Below are 19,510 nucleotides of genomic sequence, written 5' to 3'. Positions count from 1 at the left end.
GAAACAATGAGCTCAAACATAAGCAACAGGACCACTAGGACAAGCCTAGGGTCAAAAGGGGATGAGAAAGTCAAAACAGCAAGTGATATCCAACCAAATTCAAGTTCAAACATTTAAGAAGCAAGCTCAATTGGTTTCAAGTTCATATCATTCATCATCATGATTTCATAAGCAAAAGAAGTCAAAGCATGGCAAATGAAAGCTCATAGAAGTCAACAGCAAAACTCAGCTCAAAAGCAAACATAATCAATTCCAAAAATCACCAAATAATTCATGGTCAATCACAATCCATAACATGACATGCATATAAAATTTCAGCTCATTTGGATCATGGGAAGATGGTCAATTAAAATCAGAAAGTCAAAACAAGTTTAAGCATGCTCAAAGAAGTCAACCAAACATGTATCAACTTCAAAAAATCATAACTCAATGACAACAGATGAGAAATGAATGGGATCAACAACATGGCAAAGCTTAAGATGTCTAGTATGCACATGTAAAATTTCATGATCATCCAATAAAGTATGAGAATTTCCCAAATGGAAATGGGAACATGTATCACACAAGTCAACATTTTGGTCAAACAGGGGAGAAAATCTCAAACAATTTGGAAATGCCACAATTAATTCCAAGAAAATTCACACATAAACTAGACATATACAAGTAGGTTCATGCAAAATTTCACATCAATTGGAGGTCAGGAAGCATGTCAACAAAAATCATGAAATTGCATATCAATGGTGTGACACAAATTGTCACACCCTAGTTCAAAAATTCATAACTCAGCAACCACATAAGATAAATTCAAGAACCCTACATCAAAATCACCATGGATGAGTGTAGATTAAGCACAAAAAAAATTTCAGGGTCATTGGATATATCCTCATCATTTCACAATTGAATTGGCAAGATGTACAAAATATGCATACATGAGCAAAACCCTAATGTCATTAAAAATCCAGCCATCCAAAAAATCAGCAAAAATCATGATAAAAAAGTAGACATTCAACAGAACATGATGCAAAAATTTCATGAATTTTGGAATTGAATTGAAGATGCTATGAATTTTGTAAGATAAGGTATCAAAGTGAAATAAATATTAAACAAGAAAAGAATTAACATATGATTTATTAAATAAAACATGGCACGGTGGCAATATGGTAATTCTGTGGTCATTTAAATGAAACGGTGCACTTTGGTCATCCTGCGTGGCGCTCGGTCATTGGGCAAGGCAATGGAATAGTGAAATTTCATGCAAACATCACGACAACAGCAGCCAAACGCGTGAGAAAAAAAGAAATCTGGAAAAAAATGAACTAGGGTTTGTGTACAGTAACGGCATCATCTTGTTCTTCATCATCAACCAATCGTGAAAAACAATTTATCCCAGAAATAAACAATAGACATATCATTGTAACCAGCACGCAATGCATATCAACATGCTACCATCAAAATTCATTAACTCGAGCTAACCATCAAGCAATCATGCAAAACAACAATAACCAACAAACTTTAAACTCAGATTTCTCCCAGCACAGTTAACCATTTCAAGTGATACAAAGTTCAATGGAATCAGCATCAAAAGATCTATCCTAAGCATGGCATAATTTGGTAAATGGTGAGACTCGAACACTTACTTAATTTTGAAGAAAAGAGTGGAGCAGTGATGGTTTGGTCCCAAATGCTCAAAACAGTCGTTGCTCCAAGCTTCAAATGATGGATGATGAAGTTATTTCAGCTCAAGAATGCACGAGATAGCTTGAACCAGAATCTGCCATGAGAGAGCTTGCAATAGAACAGTGATTTTTCTCTGCTTACAGTTGAGGAACAAGACCCAAAATAGCTTCCAAATGATGGCCAGATAATGAAACAACCAAGGGATGCTCGAGCTCTTTGGAGGTTTTGGTCAGAAATTCAAAGATGTGAAAATGAGGTTTTTTTTGAGAAGAGAGTTTTTCTGTGTTAGATGGCTGCTGCCCTAGGGTTGGAATGTCAGAAAATGAGGTTATATACTTCTGTTTTTTGTTGGTTAATGAAGTGCTAAGCATGATTATCACAAATGGACCAATTTGCTCACTTTGCTAATTTTCCACAAGTGCACATGGAGGGTGTGTAATTCTGCACGAATTGGGCCTTGGGCAAGCTTCAAATATCAATTCAAACAAGTTCCAATTGGCCAAAATGTTTAAAAATGCCTAATTCAAAAAGTCAACTTTTCAACATACTTGAAATTAATTAAGACAAGTTCAAAAAGGCCATTTTGCATGGTGATGTTTTGATGAATGATGAATACATTTTTGGAAAGAGGAGGTTAAATATGACTTGTAGGAAAAAACCCCACCAAAATTGGCCAAATGGTTTGAGAGATATGGCCTTTTGAAGTTCAAAAATTTGTGAAAATGAATTGATCATATCTTGCCAACCATACATGGGAATTGAGAGTTCTTGGACTTTTTGGAAATGGGAGAACAATATCTTCAACTTTCATGTTGGGCAAAAATTCATTTGAAGCTTGTATCATGATGCAAGATTAAGATCAAGAAGTTTCCATTTTTGGCAAATTTGAATTACAGGTCAACTTTCTATTTCTGGAAATATTCTGTCTGACTTTATTTTCTTCACTGTGGATGCTTGACATGATATATGAAGCTTGTATAGGCATGAATGAGACCTCTCAGACCAAATCACATCCTCAAATCACTGATTAAATGGACAGTTGACCAAGTTTGACTTTCTAGGGTTTTGCTTGACTGAAGCACCTTCTGATGAATTCCAAACCCTAATTCCTTGAGATCTTGACTCCAAATGATATCACAACATATATGAACTCTTGATTATTGATCATGGTGCCCAAATTCTGCAAGAATGGCCACCAACCACTGCAATGACTGACTTTGATTGATTTTGACCTAATTGGCTGATGATTGCTTCAGCTGCAAGTAACATGGTTAGATGACAATATTTTTGTACTTTTTGGTTAGTAAACATATGAAAAGCAAAGATATACAAATGCAAGACATGCTTGGTGATCAAGAACCACACAAGGTATCCTACCCACTAGGAGGGAAGCTAGGGCATGCAATGATCCTTGAGGCCATGATATGAGATGATATGGGCCATGAGGGATCTTAGGGCCAAAATTGGGGTCTTACAGATGCCCCTATTTAAGGTCATTCTAGCCGGAGAAGTGAAGTTTAGAAATCTTCATCTCGACGTGGTAGAATGGGCTTAAATAACAGTAATGAGACAAATTTTTGGTCCCTAAGAGACCTCATGATGCAAATGTATGCATGTAAAAGACACAAATTCTGTGGGGAAAATGATTCACACAGAAGAAAAGACGATCCATCGGAGTAGTACACTCACCAGGAACAGAGACTCTAACAAGACTCTAGTTGGGGATAAACAAAACTGACACAGCGTGAACAAGACACGACTCTGATTATGGAAACAGAAAATCAGACTGGAGAACTCACTGGGGAGTGAAGGACTCACACTGGGAAAAGAAAATTCCAAAGGAAAATAAATCCATTGGAGAGACACAAGCTGACTCCTGGGGAGAAGCAACAGAAAAAACTTCACTGAGGAAGCACCAAAGAAATGAGATGTCACCGGGTATAAGGGTAACAAAAATCAGGAAGGAACACCAAGGATACCGGGTTGTAGGTATGTAACAGGTGACCGACCAAAGACGTGAATTGGTGTGTGTTCCAAAACACTCATCATCCTGAAGAGAGCGAAAGCAACCTTGTTTATAGGATGGATATTTGATTCTGTAAAGAATGCAAATCTTACTCAGTTGGGGAAACAAACAAAGTGTTCGACAAAAGAGTGCATGAGATATATTATCTATAGCCGTCAAAACGTAGATAATGTACTCGCATGGAAAGTTATCCTGAACCGGGTTGTAGGTTGTTTATAGGATAAGATCCGAAATCGTGAATTGGTTTGTGTTCCAAAACACTCATCATCCTGAAGAAAGCTAGAACAGCAGACTTGTTTATAGGATGGATATTCAATTCCACAAGGAATATGAAACTTACTCGAATGGGGACACAAACCCAAAGAGCGAACGAGATATAATATCCATTACCGTCAGAACGTGGTACATCTCAAACAAGAAAGAGTGATAGGCTTATGACTTTCAAAACAAGAAAAATTGTGGGGCCTGGAAAGCATCCAAAATATCCACTTGTAATAACTGAAGAGGATACTCAATATGTGGCAATGGGAGTGATAAGAGAAAAAAAGAGTTGGGATGACATTTGCAAGGGGTTATCTCATTAAAAAGTTGAACTGTGATGATGTTTTGAACCTGTATTTTGTTTAAGTATTTTGAACCTGTTTGTAATGTTTCAAGAACATGTTTGTAGTGTCTGTAATGTTTCAAGAACATGTATTAAGTTGTTTGTATCAATGGTATTAAGCTGTTTGTGTAAAACATGATATGTAATGAACCTATTTTGGGAAATGTTATTAAGATGTTATGTATTAAGATGCTATAACAGTTTTAGGTATTAAGATGTAATGAACCTATTTTAGGAAATCGTATGACATTTTTCGGCAAAATTATGCCAATTTCATGTCGAGTTTATAACAGTTTTAGGAAAAAGTATGACAAAATTATGCCAATTTCATGTCGAATTTATAATAGTTTAAAGCAAAAGTAAGGTTATTTATCAGTGTTAGAACTTAATGCCTTGCGTTGGTTAATAGATCGAGATATCGACTATAATGTAATGCATTGATCTTACGGTGTTGAGAACGATGAGAGATATGAATGAGAGAAACATGTGGTAATATTAATAGATGAGTAGAGGAACATATTACTAACCTATGGTTATGCATGATAAATACGTAATGATTAAATCTACCCTTATCAAGCTTTCTTATAGTTAACATTGAAATATCTATTTTACTTTCTGTCATTTACTTTCATGTATCAAAACAAATATAAAATCCTTCTCTACTTAGAATCTTAAAAACTATTGAACAAACTTTTGAAACTACCAGTCTCTGTGGATACGATAATTATAGAATTTACTTTTATGCTCGGCAAAATTTTCTTTGAGTATGAGGGCAAGACAACCTTTTCATGGTGATTTTTGAGAAGGACTATGCGAAACAATTTCCTCTACACTAGACGAATGCCCCTATGACAATATACAACTTCAACCGTGACTTCTTGAGTAACACATAGAGGGAGGTCATTGAGATTTTAGACAAATTTCATATTATGAGCACCAACGAAATGATGTTTTACGATTGAAGTGATGAATTGAGAACAAGATTGAGGTTTATTTGCCATAAATTTGATATTTATTTGGGTGTCATAGATGGAATTTTTACTTTTCCTAACATTTTTATTTGTTTTCAAGGAGGATGGATTCAATGAGAATTGCCAAGAGGAAGGCTCATCATGCTAGAAAGAACAATGAGCGGTACAAGTAGTGGTTTGATGACCCAAAGAGTCCCTTTGGCGGCTTGGATGGCAAGGGAAAAAAGAGACTGGTTGAAGGGGCGACTATTATTTCTCCCATGTCTCTAAAGCCTATCAAGCATGGCTTGGATGAAGGGGTTCACTCTTCGGTTTAGGCTCAAAAAGGTAAAGATGTCTGACCCAATGTGACTATAGACTTGGAAGACAAAAACACTATGGACCTTGAGGGAACGCCTATGAAGGGAACTATTTCCCGGGCTCCTCCGAGGAGCAAGGAAGTTTCTTTCCTCTTGAACGAGGACTTTGATGCCAAGAGTAATGTATTGGAGAATTTTAATTTTCCAACCGAATTCCCTAATAATCATAAGATTGAGATTCAATTGGGGTTTATGCAAATATCCAATTTAATAGAGACACATCAGGTAAGAGGGTTTATGCAAATATCCAATTTAGTAAAGACACATCAGGTAAGAGGGCTTATGCTAGAGAATCTAATGTTTGATGCCCACGGCTAGTCAAATAGGTTCGTCATGGATCTAAAGACCAAGATGAACACCATGAGTGAAACACTCACCTATACTTAAAAGTCATCAAGGTCCATCACTGAGGAGCATGACGAGATGCACCGATCTTTTGATGAGTTGCAAGAGTCATAAAAGGGAAAGATGACCCTGCCAAGAAGCTTGGAAAAACATTTTCCCAAGTGAAAGACAAGCTCAAAACATTGAAAGAGTTCCCCCAGATAGAGGCTCTCCTCTAGAAGAATTAGGAAGAGGATCTCGATAATGCCAATGAATAGGTAATCAATGTTGCCGACAAGATCTTCAAGAGAGGCAAGACGCAAGTGATGACTTCTCGACAAATGTACCAAATCCACAAGCACTGCTATTTAACAAGACAAAATTGTGTAATGCGTAGAAAATACTAAATTGGGGGGGGGGGGGGGGGGGGGGGGGGGGGGGGGGGGGGCAGGTTTCAAATGCAAAAAGAAAATAAGTTGTTATGACAACAAGATGAAAGTGGTCAGGTTGTCTATAGAATTCCATATCTCTCTATTGTTGATGTTTGATGCATTACATGAATGATATCATTACTATAATCCCACATCGAATTAGCAAAACCGTTATACTCAATTCCTTGCGGTATATCTCACTAATCTATACTCGAAGTTTTCTATCCCAGTCCACCAACGTAAGCAAGATTAGGCATTGCAATAGAGCGTTAATTCCTAAGCCACTACTCAGAGTTTTCTATCTCTAGTCAACCAGCGTAAGCAAAATAATTGCCTTAGGCCCAACACATAGACTAATGGTCAGTATTCCATATGTACTCAAAATCAGATTAAAAGAGTATCTCACATAAAAAGCATTAAGAACAAGGTGCAATTGAATAGAATTATAGATTAAAGGATTCATGCAATATCAAATCAAACATATGTTCCAATATCATCAAAATAGGTTCATCAAACACAACCTGGCCTAGAGAGAATTAGCTACTCATAATTCAAATTACAATACCAAAACAGTAATAAGAGGTTTGCATAAGAATACCCTTGAAGAATTGGTCTTCAATGGCTTCAAATGCTCTCCAAATACGCCTTATAGTGTTGTAAATTGTATTTTTTGATGTAGAAAATCGTAACCCTTGAAAAAGTACCAAACTTCCTTTTAAAAAGCCTTAAGAATGGATTTGGACGTGTCATAAAAAGCCCATAAAAGGGTTCATCGTGCACGCAATACAACTTTTATTCTCTATCGAGCTCGCGATGATGTGCGTGGTTATTCCAGTAGCTGCACGCTTTTGCTCTCTTTTTCACATGATTTTCACTAAGTCTATATTTATCCACAGTTAGCTATTTCCCTCTTTCTTTGGTCTTTATTCTTCAATTTTATTCCTCTTTAACTTGCTTTGATCCGTTTCTTCGACTAAAATCATGCAATCATGAAGTATCATCACAACCCTAAACTTGATTCGTTGCTTGTCCTCAAGTAACTTGTCTGCACTTTCTATTCCAAATAGAAAACAAGTTACACAATAATAATTGAACATCACCATACAATTTTTTTCTTTACCTGACCATCGTTCTAGCTTTCAATTTTCATCCGACAAATTCAGAAAATGTCCTGAAACTTTGACAAGTACTCAACCTGTCTCTCATCTCACCTTGACTCACTCAATGGATAAGGTAGTCTCTCAATCAACATGCAAAATAGTTTATACTGAATCTGGTCATGTTCTAATATAATTCATCAAAGAAATCAAAACACACACATTTGAGGGCTTTTTCGGTTGTATCTGGGTTTATGTTCGGGTAGGATTTTTTTGTGTGAAAGTAGGTTTAAACCTTTGGAGTTAGGTGCCCGGTTCTCCTTCTATTATCATACCCTTTTGTTCCTTCTCAATGGTACTAGAGCTACTACTATTGCGGTCCTTATTATGCACTTTGCATTCTTTTAATCTTTTTTTTGAAGAAGTCCCTTTTTCCACTTCTTATTTTCTCAAAATTTTGAATTTTTGACCATTTTTTCTCTAGTACCCGAACCTCAAACTTAAAACTTTCCTCATTTCCAAGAGCAACCCCAAACTTAATCTTTTCCATACTACTTAATAACTACAATTCTACCTAACTCCAAAGAGAGTGTGGAAAGATAAGATCTTTCAGTTATACGACTAAGAATTAAGGCTAAATCATCGAAAGAAAGGCTAAGTTCAAAGTGGTTAGCAAAGAATGTACCATATTACTACAGGGTGGTTAAAAACTCTCAAAGTTAACAGCAAACAACTGCCTCAGTGTGTGTCAATCAAATCAGACAAATTTAATCGGAAATAGTTCAAACCTAATAAAATAATAAAGCATGAATACACTCAATAAGAAAGAATAGTGAACAATGGAATTTATTTGGCTCAAACCTTACTAGTTGAGGTATCTGAAGATTGAGTACAAGTCCCTTGATTCTTTCCGTCCTTTTCCTTCAAGTTTTAAGTTGCTTTCCTGATGATCAAGTTTCCTTTTGGTTCATTGCTATCATTTTAAATTTTGTAACTCTGAAAGAAACAACAACTATAAACTTGTTCGTTAAAGACAAACACAGATTGTGATGGGAAGGCATGCTCGAATGGCTAAGTCTTCTTATTGAACTTCACTACTAACATGACATAAATTCTGCAAAAATAGAAGACTAGTTATAAAAGATGGGTTGCCTCCTACGAAACGCTTCTTTTTCGTCATTAGCTTAACGATCACTGCATAAGGTATGCCAGGTGTAATGAACCCTCACGCCAGTCAATTCCCTTTTTTTCATTCCTTTGTCAACCTTACTAGCATTTTCTTCCAGCTGGTTGCATGTCTCTAGGTCATCCACATATGGTGTCCATTCATACACATTAAGCATCGCTTTTTGCTTGTTGAACTTCAAGGCAAGATCATTGGTTTCCACATCTATTAACGCCTTCCCGGTTCCCAAGAATGGGCGTCCAAGAATAACTGACCCTCCTAAATATCCTTTCATTTCAATCACCACAAAATCTGCAGGAAAAACTAAACCATCGACATGTACTAACATGTCTTGTAAGATACCAAGCGGATGAGTAACATATAAACCAACCAAAGTGAGAGTCGTATTACTCTTTATGATCTCTCCCAAGTTCAATTCCTTAACCTTATTTAGTGGCATTACATTAATACTTGATCCTAAATCATACAAAGCACGTGGAATCTTTACTCCACCAATGATACAAGTGATGGTGAACTTACCTGGATCCTTAAGGTTTTGGTGGCAATGTTGGAGGCACTGTCGTCTCATCTTTCTCCGTCATGTTTAACTGTTCTTTGACCAACTTTTGTTTTGTGCCCTTTAGAAATGCCTTCATAAATTTAGAAAATTTGGGCATTAGTTCTAAAACTTCATGAAACAAAATACTTACCTGAAGTGTAGTAAACATTTCTTTAAACTTCACAAACAACCCCGCCTCATCTTCCTGTAATGGTTTCTTCTTAATTATAGGATAAGGCAGTTTGATATAATCAGGTAGTTCTAGATTGGGATAATTAAGAATCTGCTTCTTAGTCCTTCTTCAAGGGAAGTTTTTATTTATTAATTGTTCAACGGTGACTCCTCTTTCAACTTGGCCACCTTGATTTTTACTCTCCTCTCTTCTAGTCCTCACTTCCTCCTTTTCCACTATTTCATCTTCACCCATGTTGGTGATCACCTAAAAACCTGTTTCTACAGCCTTGCAAGACTCATTTTTAGGATTATTTATTGTATTACCTGTAAATCCTCCGCTCGAGCCATGTAAGGCAACTATTTGTCTCGATAGCTAACAAATCTGCACCTCTAAATTTTGTATGTACGCATCATGGTTCTTGCTCATTGATTCATGTTACTTATTTACCTGAGAAAAACTAATCTGATTATCTTGAATGATGTTTTGTATGGTCTCTTCCAATTGTGAAGGTTTCCTTTGGATTGGAGCTTGTTGGCTTTGTTGAATACCTTAATTTGCATTCAGATTCTGGTAATTGGTCCATCTAAAATTTGGAAGATCTTTCTATCCGGGATTGTAGGTGTTGGAATTAGGGTTATTTCTCTGAAAATTAGCAAATTGAGCCTCTTCACTTGATCCTTCCAAAGAGCATCTTCCATTTTCATGCCTCTCACCACATAAATCACACCTAAGTGTTTGTACCTGACTCACGTTAGCCTTACCCAAGTTGCTTTCAGCTAGCTTTTTGTTTAATAATTCAATTTGAGCTAAAAGTGCAGTATGAGTATTAACAGCTAGCATACCTTTGGGTTGCCTACAGTTTCAATTTTTACTGACCCGTCGCTCTTTGAACGATGCTCATTCAAGCACATCTTTTTAATCAAGTTTTTAACTTGTGGTTCGGTCATTGATCTGATTGTGCCTCCCGCAGAAGCATCTAGCAGCATGCGTGTCTGACTCTTGAGATCTTTGATAAAATTTTGCATTTGATCTTTGTTATTCATATTATGATTTAGGCACATGCGCAATAAAAGTTTAAACCTTTCCCATGAGTCATATAGCTATTCAGTTTCCCTGTTGCTCAAAATTAGGTTTAAACAAAATATACGTTGTACAAGTGTTTCCTTATTGAAATTATCAACAGTCCCCGATAACAGCGCCAAAAACTTGATGACTTCTCGGCAAGTGTACTAATAATATCGCAGTAATAAAAAAAATAGAATCCATAAGGACTGCTATTTAACAAGACAAATTTGTGCAATGCATAGAAAATATTAAATTGTGTGTGTGTGGGGGGGGGGGGGTCAAGTTTCAAATGCGAAAAGAAAATAAGTTGCTCTAACAATAAGACAAAAGCGGACAAGTTGTGTATATAATCATATATCTCTCTATTGTTGATGTTCGATGCACTACATGAATGATATTGTCACTATAATCCCACGGAGAATTAACAAAACCGCTATACTCAATCACTTGTGGTATAACTCCTTAATATATACTCATGGTTTTCTATCCCTAGTCCACCAACGTAAGAAAGATTAGGCGCTGCAATAGAGCATTAATTCCTAAGCCACTGCTCGGAGTTTTCTATCCCTAGTCCACCAGCGTAAGTACAATAATTATCCTAGGTCTAACACATAGAATAATGGTCAGTATTCCATATGTGCCCAAAATCATATTAAAAGAGTATCTCACATAAAACACACTAAGAACAAGGTGCAATTGAATAGAATTATAAATTAAAGGATTCATGCAATATCAAATCAAACATATGTCCCAACAATATCAGAATAGGTTCATCAAACACAACCTAACTTAAAGATAATTAGCTACTAATAATTCCAATTATAATACCAAAATAGTAATAAGGGATTTGCATAAGAATTTCCTTGAAGATTTGACCTTCAATGGCTTCAAATGCTCTTCAAATATGGCTTATGGTGTTGTAAATCGTCTCTTTTGGTGTAGAAATTCGTAACCCTTGAAAAAGTACCAAACTTTCCCTAAAAAAGGCTTTAAAATGGATCAGAACGCGTTAGAAAAAACCTAGAAAAAGGGTTCATCGCGCGCGACGCAACTTTTACTTCCTTACCGTGCGCGTGATTATTCAAGTAGTTGCACGCTTTTACTCCCCTTTTCACCTGATTTTCACTAAGTCCCTATTTTTCCACACTTAGCTATTTTTTTTCCTTTTTCTTTGGCATTTATTCTTCAATTTTTCTCCTCTTTAACTTGTTTTTATTCGTTTCTTCGACCGAAATCATGCAATGACGGAGTGTCATTACCAAGTAACTCACCTCTATCCAAACTTGGGTATGTTTTTGGTTTAGATATGGAAGTTAAATTAGTGAATGGCTCAGTAAAATTGACTTAGGCCTTAAGTTCAATTTATATGTTGTTGTCGGTGGCAAGGATATTGCAGTTGTTTCGTAGAATTTTGTTTTAGGTTTCTTAAAACTCATAATGTTTTCTTTTTATTTATTTTTTTATTTCATTTCGAGGATTAATTTTCTTTTTTTTTTCTCTGTTTCTTTTTGTTTCACTTTTTGATTTCGAAATCGGCTCCACCACCGCCTTTGTCATCTCAAAACCCAGACGATCTTCTCAATTCCGAAAAACTCTCTAACATCGTCGACGTCCCAACCTCCAGACACACAGAGAAGCATGTCAAGATCTCTCAGTATTCCTCTATTCGTCCTAAACGATAATATGGATCTTGATCTCACCATCAACATTGATAAGTAATTCAATCCTAATATGATTAAAAGGAATTTTTATGACTTATGACCTAGTATTTTAAACTAAATAAGGTTATAAAAAAGTCTAGGCATTTTCTATTTAATAAAATCTAGTTTTGTCTGGCCTAGGTCTGTGTAGGCTAAGTTGTTGATCACTTTTAGTTGATCAGGCCTACTCTCACCCTAAGAGAAAAAGAAGTTACTAATTAAGTTTTATTTCTTATCACTTTAAATTTTTGTCATATCTAAAAAGAGTATAAGAGAAATTATTAAGAAAGATCTCGATATTAACGATTTGGATAAAAACATGATATTGGATAGACCATTATGACGAAAGTTATCCATGTTGTCGGCCTTACATAATAGGGTAATGCTTGATTGTTGAGATTTATATATATTTGTATTTAATGATTCATAATTAAAAAAATATTGTTTTAGATTTTTTAAGAGATTAATTGACATGTTCTATTCGTGTAAAAAAATTTACATGCATCATAATCATTCATAAATGGCACTTTAAATGTAATTAAAGTAGAGATTAATTAGTATGTATTGTCACTCTAAATTTTTTTACACTATCAATGCATCACAATCATGTATTACTTTTCAATTAACTGACGGTGTAAAAAATCTTTACCCTGTTAGTGTATATCAATTAAATTCATTAAAGTAAAGTCAATCTTTTAAAAACTTAACGTTATTATTAATTGATATTGTAAAATATATTTACATTATAGGTATATATCAATTTTTTTTAATTTCAAAAGGAAATTAATAATGATTATAAATGCAATAAAATTAAAATTATTATAACTTAATTTTTAATATTTTTTTTTAATAATCAGATAAATTGTTGATGCAAAAATAATAATTTGGTTATACAAAAGTGATAAATTGGTCATCTTAAAGCATAAATTGGTTCTGTGAAAGACAAATTACTGATGGTTGTTCCTAATACTATTGTGTATATTAACAAATAAATTAATATAAGGAAAAAAGTAATTAATAAGAAACAAATAAATTGTTAATGCAAAATCGTGGCTAATACAATAAATTTAATGTCATAGACAAAGTTACTTTTAAAGTTAGAAACGAAAGACATCCCCATTTGCAAATCAATAAACTTTATAACCATGTGTAGGGCAATTTCATCAATAAAAAATCCAATATTCGAATCAATAAAAAAAATGGATTAGTTTGAATTAAATTCTATATTTTTGCAATAAAACATAAATCAAACCGATCTAAAAAAACAATAAATTGGTGTGGATTGGATTAATTGAGTATATTAAAAATAAATATACATTTCTAAAAAACTTACGCACTAAAATATGAAAAATAAATATTGAACACCGGTGACACATATCTTTAAACTAGTTATGACCACCGTATAGTTATATAGTTGTTGTATTTCACTACAACCACAAAGTTATAACAAATATTTTAAATTAAGACTACTCTAAAAAAATTTTATTAAATTACCTTCACGTGTTACAACCAACACCAACACAGTTGTAGCTCCGTCGTTATCTAAAGTTAATTGGGACAATTTTAGAATTATTAACAAAATCAAATTAGCTTATAATTTTCAACAATTAAAAGTAAAAAAAGTTAAAATGCTAAAAAGTTATAAACAAATAAATAATAATCCATCCGTTTTTTTTATTATAAGTCGTTTTTGACTTTTCACACGTATTAAGAAATATAATAATTATGATATGAAAAAGAGAAATTATGAAGAGTTTTATAAAATTGTGATTCATTAAAGATATTGAAAAAACAAATTGATATAATTGAATGGAGAGAGAATAATAAATATTTAAGGGTATAATAGAAAAAATAACATTAATAATTCATTGATATTATAAAACGACTTATATTGTGATACAAAATATTTTTTCAAAGCGACTTATAATAAAAAACGAAAATAATACCTAATTCAATCTTTTCTTCTTCGTCCAATTCAGCTTGAAAATCCATTATCTTTGAAGACTTAATCCAATTTTAGGAACATATCAGAGTTTGAACAGTGTAGGAATTCAAAGAGCTACGAAATACATCAAGCAATTGACCACCACTACTAAATGCAGACTCGGAGGATATCGTAGAGACTAGAATTTCCAAACATCCCTAGAAATGTAGGAAAGAACATGATACTTATTTGCTTTCCCTTTCCACCATTTCAAAATGTCAAAAACAACCACACTTTTCTCAATGTTATCTTCTACATATTTGTCCAACACATTTCTTTGAACTTCACCTTGTTTTATGCTCATATTCAATCTAAATTGGTTTTGTCAGTCCTCCTTCTAAATATTTTCATAATTAGCCTCAGTGATAGCAACATTTGAAGATATCATACTAGACCAAGTTCAATAGAAATAAGATACTCTACCATGTATTGTTCAAACAACTTTTTCACAAGGTCATATAGCTTTGTCATCATCTACTTACACTTCTCATCCCCATAGATTTTTTTGCTTAATGTAATCATATTTATAACGAGGATCAAGAAAAATAGCCATAAATAGTAAAAAAATTATATCACCACAATCACAATATTTGTTAATTTTTTTTTGCATTTGTGTTGTTATCTTCTTCAATGTATCATCATTATTCACCCATATATTCAATGGTTTTTGAATCTCAATCAACTTCTTAAAGAAAGTGTTGGCATTAGCATGCAATGAACTAGAAAAAGAAAGTGTTGCTCATATAAAACCTTCAAAATTTTAGTAAATACACGAGTACGGTTCCAATCATCTTAGTTATGATAACTTCCAAACTCACTCTCAAGAGAAATCTTATACGCAGCCTCAACATATTCCAATCAATAAAAAAAATTGTTCATATTTTTCAGCCACGTCTAACATCAAATAAGTGGAACTCCACCTAGTTGGTACATCAAGTATTAATCTTGCCTTATTTTTTACATTTAGATCTTGTGCACACCTCTTAAAAGAGGCTAGTTTAGAAGGAGAAGACTTAACAAACTTACCATACCAGACAGTCCTAATTTAGCAATTGAAACATCAATGTGTTTCAATCCTTCACTAACAATTAAGTTTAGGACATGAGCACAACAATGCAAATGCATGTGCGCTCCTTTCAACAATGTTTTCCCATTCCAAACATGCATGCCTCTACTTAAATATGAAATAGCAACACTATTAGAACTTGCATTATCAACGGTCACACAATAAATTTTATAATCCCTCATTCTTTCATGCAATTCTTTAGAGTTATCCTAATGTACTCACCTTTGTGGTTAGAATCAAACCAAAATGCAATATTTTCTTTTTTAAAACCCAACCATCGTCAATATAATGACCTATAAAACACATATAATTCATGTATTGTATTGAAGTCCATGTGTCAGTAGTAAGTGAAACCATCTGTCAATCACCTGTTTCCACATCTATTTTTGCCTTTCCGGTTGCTAAGAAAGGGCGTCCGAGAGTAACTTACCCTCCTGACTCACCTTTCATGTCAATCACCACAAAGTCTACAGGGAAAGTCAAACCACCGACATAGGAATGATATCGCAACAATGATACCTTAAGTGAAGGTGAGTATGCCATGACAAATGTTGATTGACGTTGGTATTTCCGCTGCAATATTTTGTTAATTCTTAAAATATAAGTTTTGGGATTTAGAGTGTTAGATCCAACACTTGTATTTGACTCATAGAGCGGCAAAGATCTTCCTGTGAAAGTCCAACACTTATATTTTCCTCGTAGGGCGGCAAAGATCTTCCAATAGAAGTCCATCATTTGTATTCGCCTCATAGGACGACAAAGATCTTGCAGTGGAAGTCTAGCATAATTGATAACATGCGGGTTCCTTATGCCTTCCACGTGCATGTAAAATTCATGCACTTTAAAAGAAGAGAAGAAACGCCTCTTTAAAAGTCTCTGCCCCTATCGGGGGAAAAGTGAAGCCCCATTATTCAAACATAAAAAAATTACTTAAAACATAAATTGGGTTATGTCCAACCTTGGTCTTATCGGGGGCCTGGCTTGACATATTTATACTATCAAGATTAGCTCATGCGGCTCGTATTGATAACAAAGGGAAATATATAATTCAGTAAGTTTAAACTGAAGACAGATGTAGATGTAAGTAGTCTGTGGAACTAACTAAGGATCCAATCGAGGTGCATGCGACCCTTGTGATATTGACCGCAGATATTCTAAAGATGTTGAAACGTCCAGAATAATTTGTTGGTGATGAAATATCATGTTAGATTTAAGTTGTGTTATGTATTTTGTGTGCATGATAGCAAAAATCTATATTAAGTTATGATTTCCTTCATCCTCTTTCTAAAATTGTTTATGCTTTTTGTGATAACCGAGTGATATGAATTTTGAAAATCAGACAAATTCTTTAACTTTGATTTTGTCTGATTCTGAAATTGGGTATGGGTGGTCTGTTGAGCCGCATCCGAAATTCAATTTCTATATATTATTAATTTGGATTTCAAAATATGGACACTTACTTACCTATGATTTGACTTGTTTTTAAAGAGAGTTTGTTATGTATTTGATATCTTTGAAATTCAAAATCCATCTTCTAAAGATATTTTTGAAACTTCATGTGAGTAAGACATGTGATGTAATGAATAATGTCATTTTATTAACTATGTTAGGTTCTTAAAATATGGAATGGGTTGGGTTTTAAAATATGGGTTTCAAGCATGTTTTTAGATAGACATTCTCAAAAGAAAATTTTGTGATTGAATGATACAGACTTTTCCATATCTACTTTTAAATTTAAGAAAACAAATTACTAGTAAAGTGGCAATATCAACCTTATTTAAATTACTTATTTATTTATTTTAAAGCGCCACAAGTTGTTATTAATCAACTTCATTTTTTTTAGTACGCCACTTCTTTATTTCCATTACTTAAAAAAAAAGCTTAAGTAGAAATAATTATTAATAATAATTAAGTATATATTTTGGTCCAAAGTTTCCAGTTTGTTTTAGAGTAAATGAGTCTTGATAATATAGAATTCAATTGTTTTAAGTAGCACTTAACTTTAAAAATCTAAAGAACAATTCTTCTTTAACCAAAATTCATTAAAGATTAGAGTCATAAAAAAATTATTATAAAGTAAATTTGTGACTATTCATAGAACAATGAAATGGTTCTTTATTTTTTTTCTTCCATTTTAAAAACATGACATGATAAAAATGGTAACATAAAAGTTGTAGAAATAGCTTACATAAAATACAATATCATTATTAATATCTTCATAATAAAATATTTTATTTTTTAAGATTGAAGCAAAATATATGACCTGCATCATGATTATGACGTAATATAATAGAGTAGAGAGAGACCACTAATTAATAAAGAATAAAATGATCCATTAATCCATTAATATAATAAAAACAAACATGGCTTTTTCATTAGAGATTCACCATTTTTAAATGGAGCCACAAATAAAATACATAAATATTTCTATAAGGAAAACAAGAAAGAGGTCAAATAAATTACCTGGAGCAAAGCTGCAAGATAACCTTCAAATAATAGCTTTGTAGGTCTTGAAAAATGTTCTTAGAAAAACTCTTCTTTGCTTGTTTATCCCTTAAATTATCTGACCTTTTTGTTTTTTTTATTATGTGATTTTTCTGAACACTCAATATTTTCTCATTAATTATCCATACTTTCTCTTTAATTAGAACTCCGTTCTTATATTCCCTTTCATAAACCTTACAACCTATACTAAATCGACATATATCATGTGAATTTTTTGATGTATCATCAAGAGATGCTTTTTCCGAGAAACTTGGGTTAATTTTGGATTTTGGATTTTTATAATTAAGAATGGCACACAACTTCTTTAGCAGAGATGGTTTTTTACTGTCATGAGGATAATAGAATGTTCCTTTTCCATCCTTTATGCCCTTACTCCATGTGCCAACATAGATTCTTCCATTTGCAAATCTATAAACTCCTTGTCCATGCATAACTCCATTTAACCAACCTCCATCAAAAATGTCACCATTACTCCACATCATGATCCCACTTCCATCAAATTTTCCTTTTCTCCAATTTCCAGTATAGGTACTTCCGTTCCTCCAAGTGCACGTTCCGGTGCCTTCTCGAAGTCCTTCTTTCCACGAACCTTCGTAAATATCAGACATGGAACTAACAATCTTGCATCCACATGCGTAAACATTGAAAGTTGGTTTAGTTAAGGTGCCATGACCATGCCGATAATTCTCGAAGAATTCACCCTCATACTTTGTTCCTGATGGCCATATCATCACTCCTTTTCCTGTCATTTTTCCATCAAGCCAATCGCCCTCATATATTACTCCACCCGACCATGTGAAATCTTTGCTGTCCTTGAAAATTTTACTCACAAATTTATCAACGGAGTCATCCTTATCCTTCATAAGGATTCTATAATTACCATGAGAGCAACTCGCGAAGAATTTATCATCGCGCGTTGCTTCGGGTGGCCATAACATCACTCCTTTTCCTGTTATTTTTCCATACAAAAAATTACCCTTATATATCGTTCCATCTCTCCATTTGTGCATTCCATTTCCACGTAAAAGTTGTTTCTTAAATTTAACGATGGACTTCTCTTTAACACTACACTTTACAAGAAAACAATGAATCATAATCCTAACACATGGCTATATTTATTTTGAACATAATATAGAGGGTAAAACTATTACCTTTCATTGTCCTCCATGACTTGCAGACTTACACTGTTAATTTTGAATTTTTATATAATCAAAATCAGATCAGAAAGATGGAATAAAATTATAGAAACTCAAAACTAGGAGGATATTAAAAATACTAAGTAAAATTTAACATGTAAATAATTGAACTGACCTTGAATGGATTGAAGGCTAAAAATCAGTATATGTGACAACAAGAATCAACCTTGAAAAGAAGAAAACATCAATCTTGTGAAATATTCGGTACATAAAAGTAAACTAATGCAGCTTATTATACTCTAGTTAATACATGACTTTTTCTTCATTAGTTGTTAGTTAGTACTTTAAAATAGAAACTTGAATTATGTAATTGCAAAGGAATAGGAGTTTGTTCAGTCAGGAGTTTTTTCAGGAGTTGTTTCCTATTAAAAAGAAGACAATATGTTGTTGCTAGTGGTGTGGAAACAGTCAAGAAAAGAAGTGAAAAATCATAAAAATAAACAAATACTTATGAACATGAATTTGTAGGAACACAATTTTCTTTAAAACTTTCTTATTGAGGTTGTTTTCAGTAACAAATTTGTTACAACCTTGGTGTGTTTATTTGGCTTTTTAATTCTATACTGAAAAAAAGGATTTTTACTCCTTTGCCAATTTTTTTTTTGT

General features: G+C 33.6%; 1 protein-coding gene across 1 annotated transcript; it reads right to left on the bottom strand.

Annotated features, from left to right (window-relative positions):
* Positions 1–9,202: 9,202 nt before the first annotated feature.
* LOC127102440 (phosphatidylinositol 4-phosphate 5-kinase 7) lies at positions 9,203–19,146 on the bottom strand. Its single transcript, XM_051039811.1, has 5 exons — positions 19,020–19,146; positions 18,860–18,892; positions 17,667–18,773; positions 9,365–9,512; positions 9,203–9,304 (listed from the first exon to the last, which is right to left on the bottom strand). The coding sequence occupies exons 2-5, from the start codon at positions 18,874–18,876 to the stop codon at positions 9,203–9,205; spliced, it is 1,374 nt and encodes a 457-aa protein (XP_050895768.1). The 5' UTR covers positions 18,877–18,892; positions 19,020–19,146.
* Positions 19,147–19,510: the final 364 nt, after the last annotated feature.

This window comes from Lathyrus oleraceus, chromosome 7, assembly GCF_024323335.1.
Source record: "Lathyrus oleraceus cultivar Zhongwan6 chromosome 7, CAAS_Psat_ZW6_1.0, whole genome shotgun sequence".
NCBI lineage: Eukaryota > Viridiplantae > Streptophyta > Magnoliopsida > Fabales > Fabaceae > Lathyrus > Lathyrus oleraceus.
The sequence above is the reverse complement of the archived record's forward strand: the minus strand, read 5'-3'. Positions and strand labels throughout refer to the sequence as shown.

Bases quoted from the DNA above. Each gene is read 5' to 3' on its own strand.
- LOC127102440 (XM_051039811.1), bottom strand. The intron at 9,513-17,666 runs GTAATTTATTTG...CTTCCCTTGAAG, and splicing joins ATCTTGCAGCTTTGCTCCAG to AAGGACTAAGAAGCAGATTC. The intron at 9,305-9,364 runs GTAAGTATTTTG...AAATTTATGAAG, and splicing joins AAATGTTTACTACACTTCAG to GCATTTCTAAAGGGCACAAA.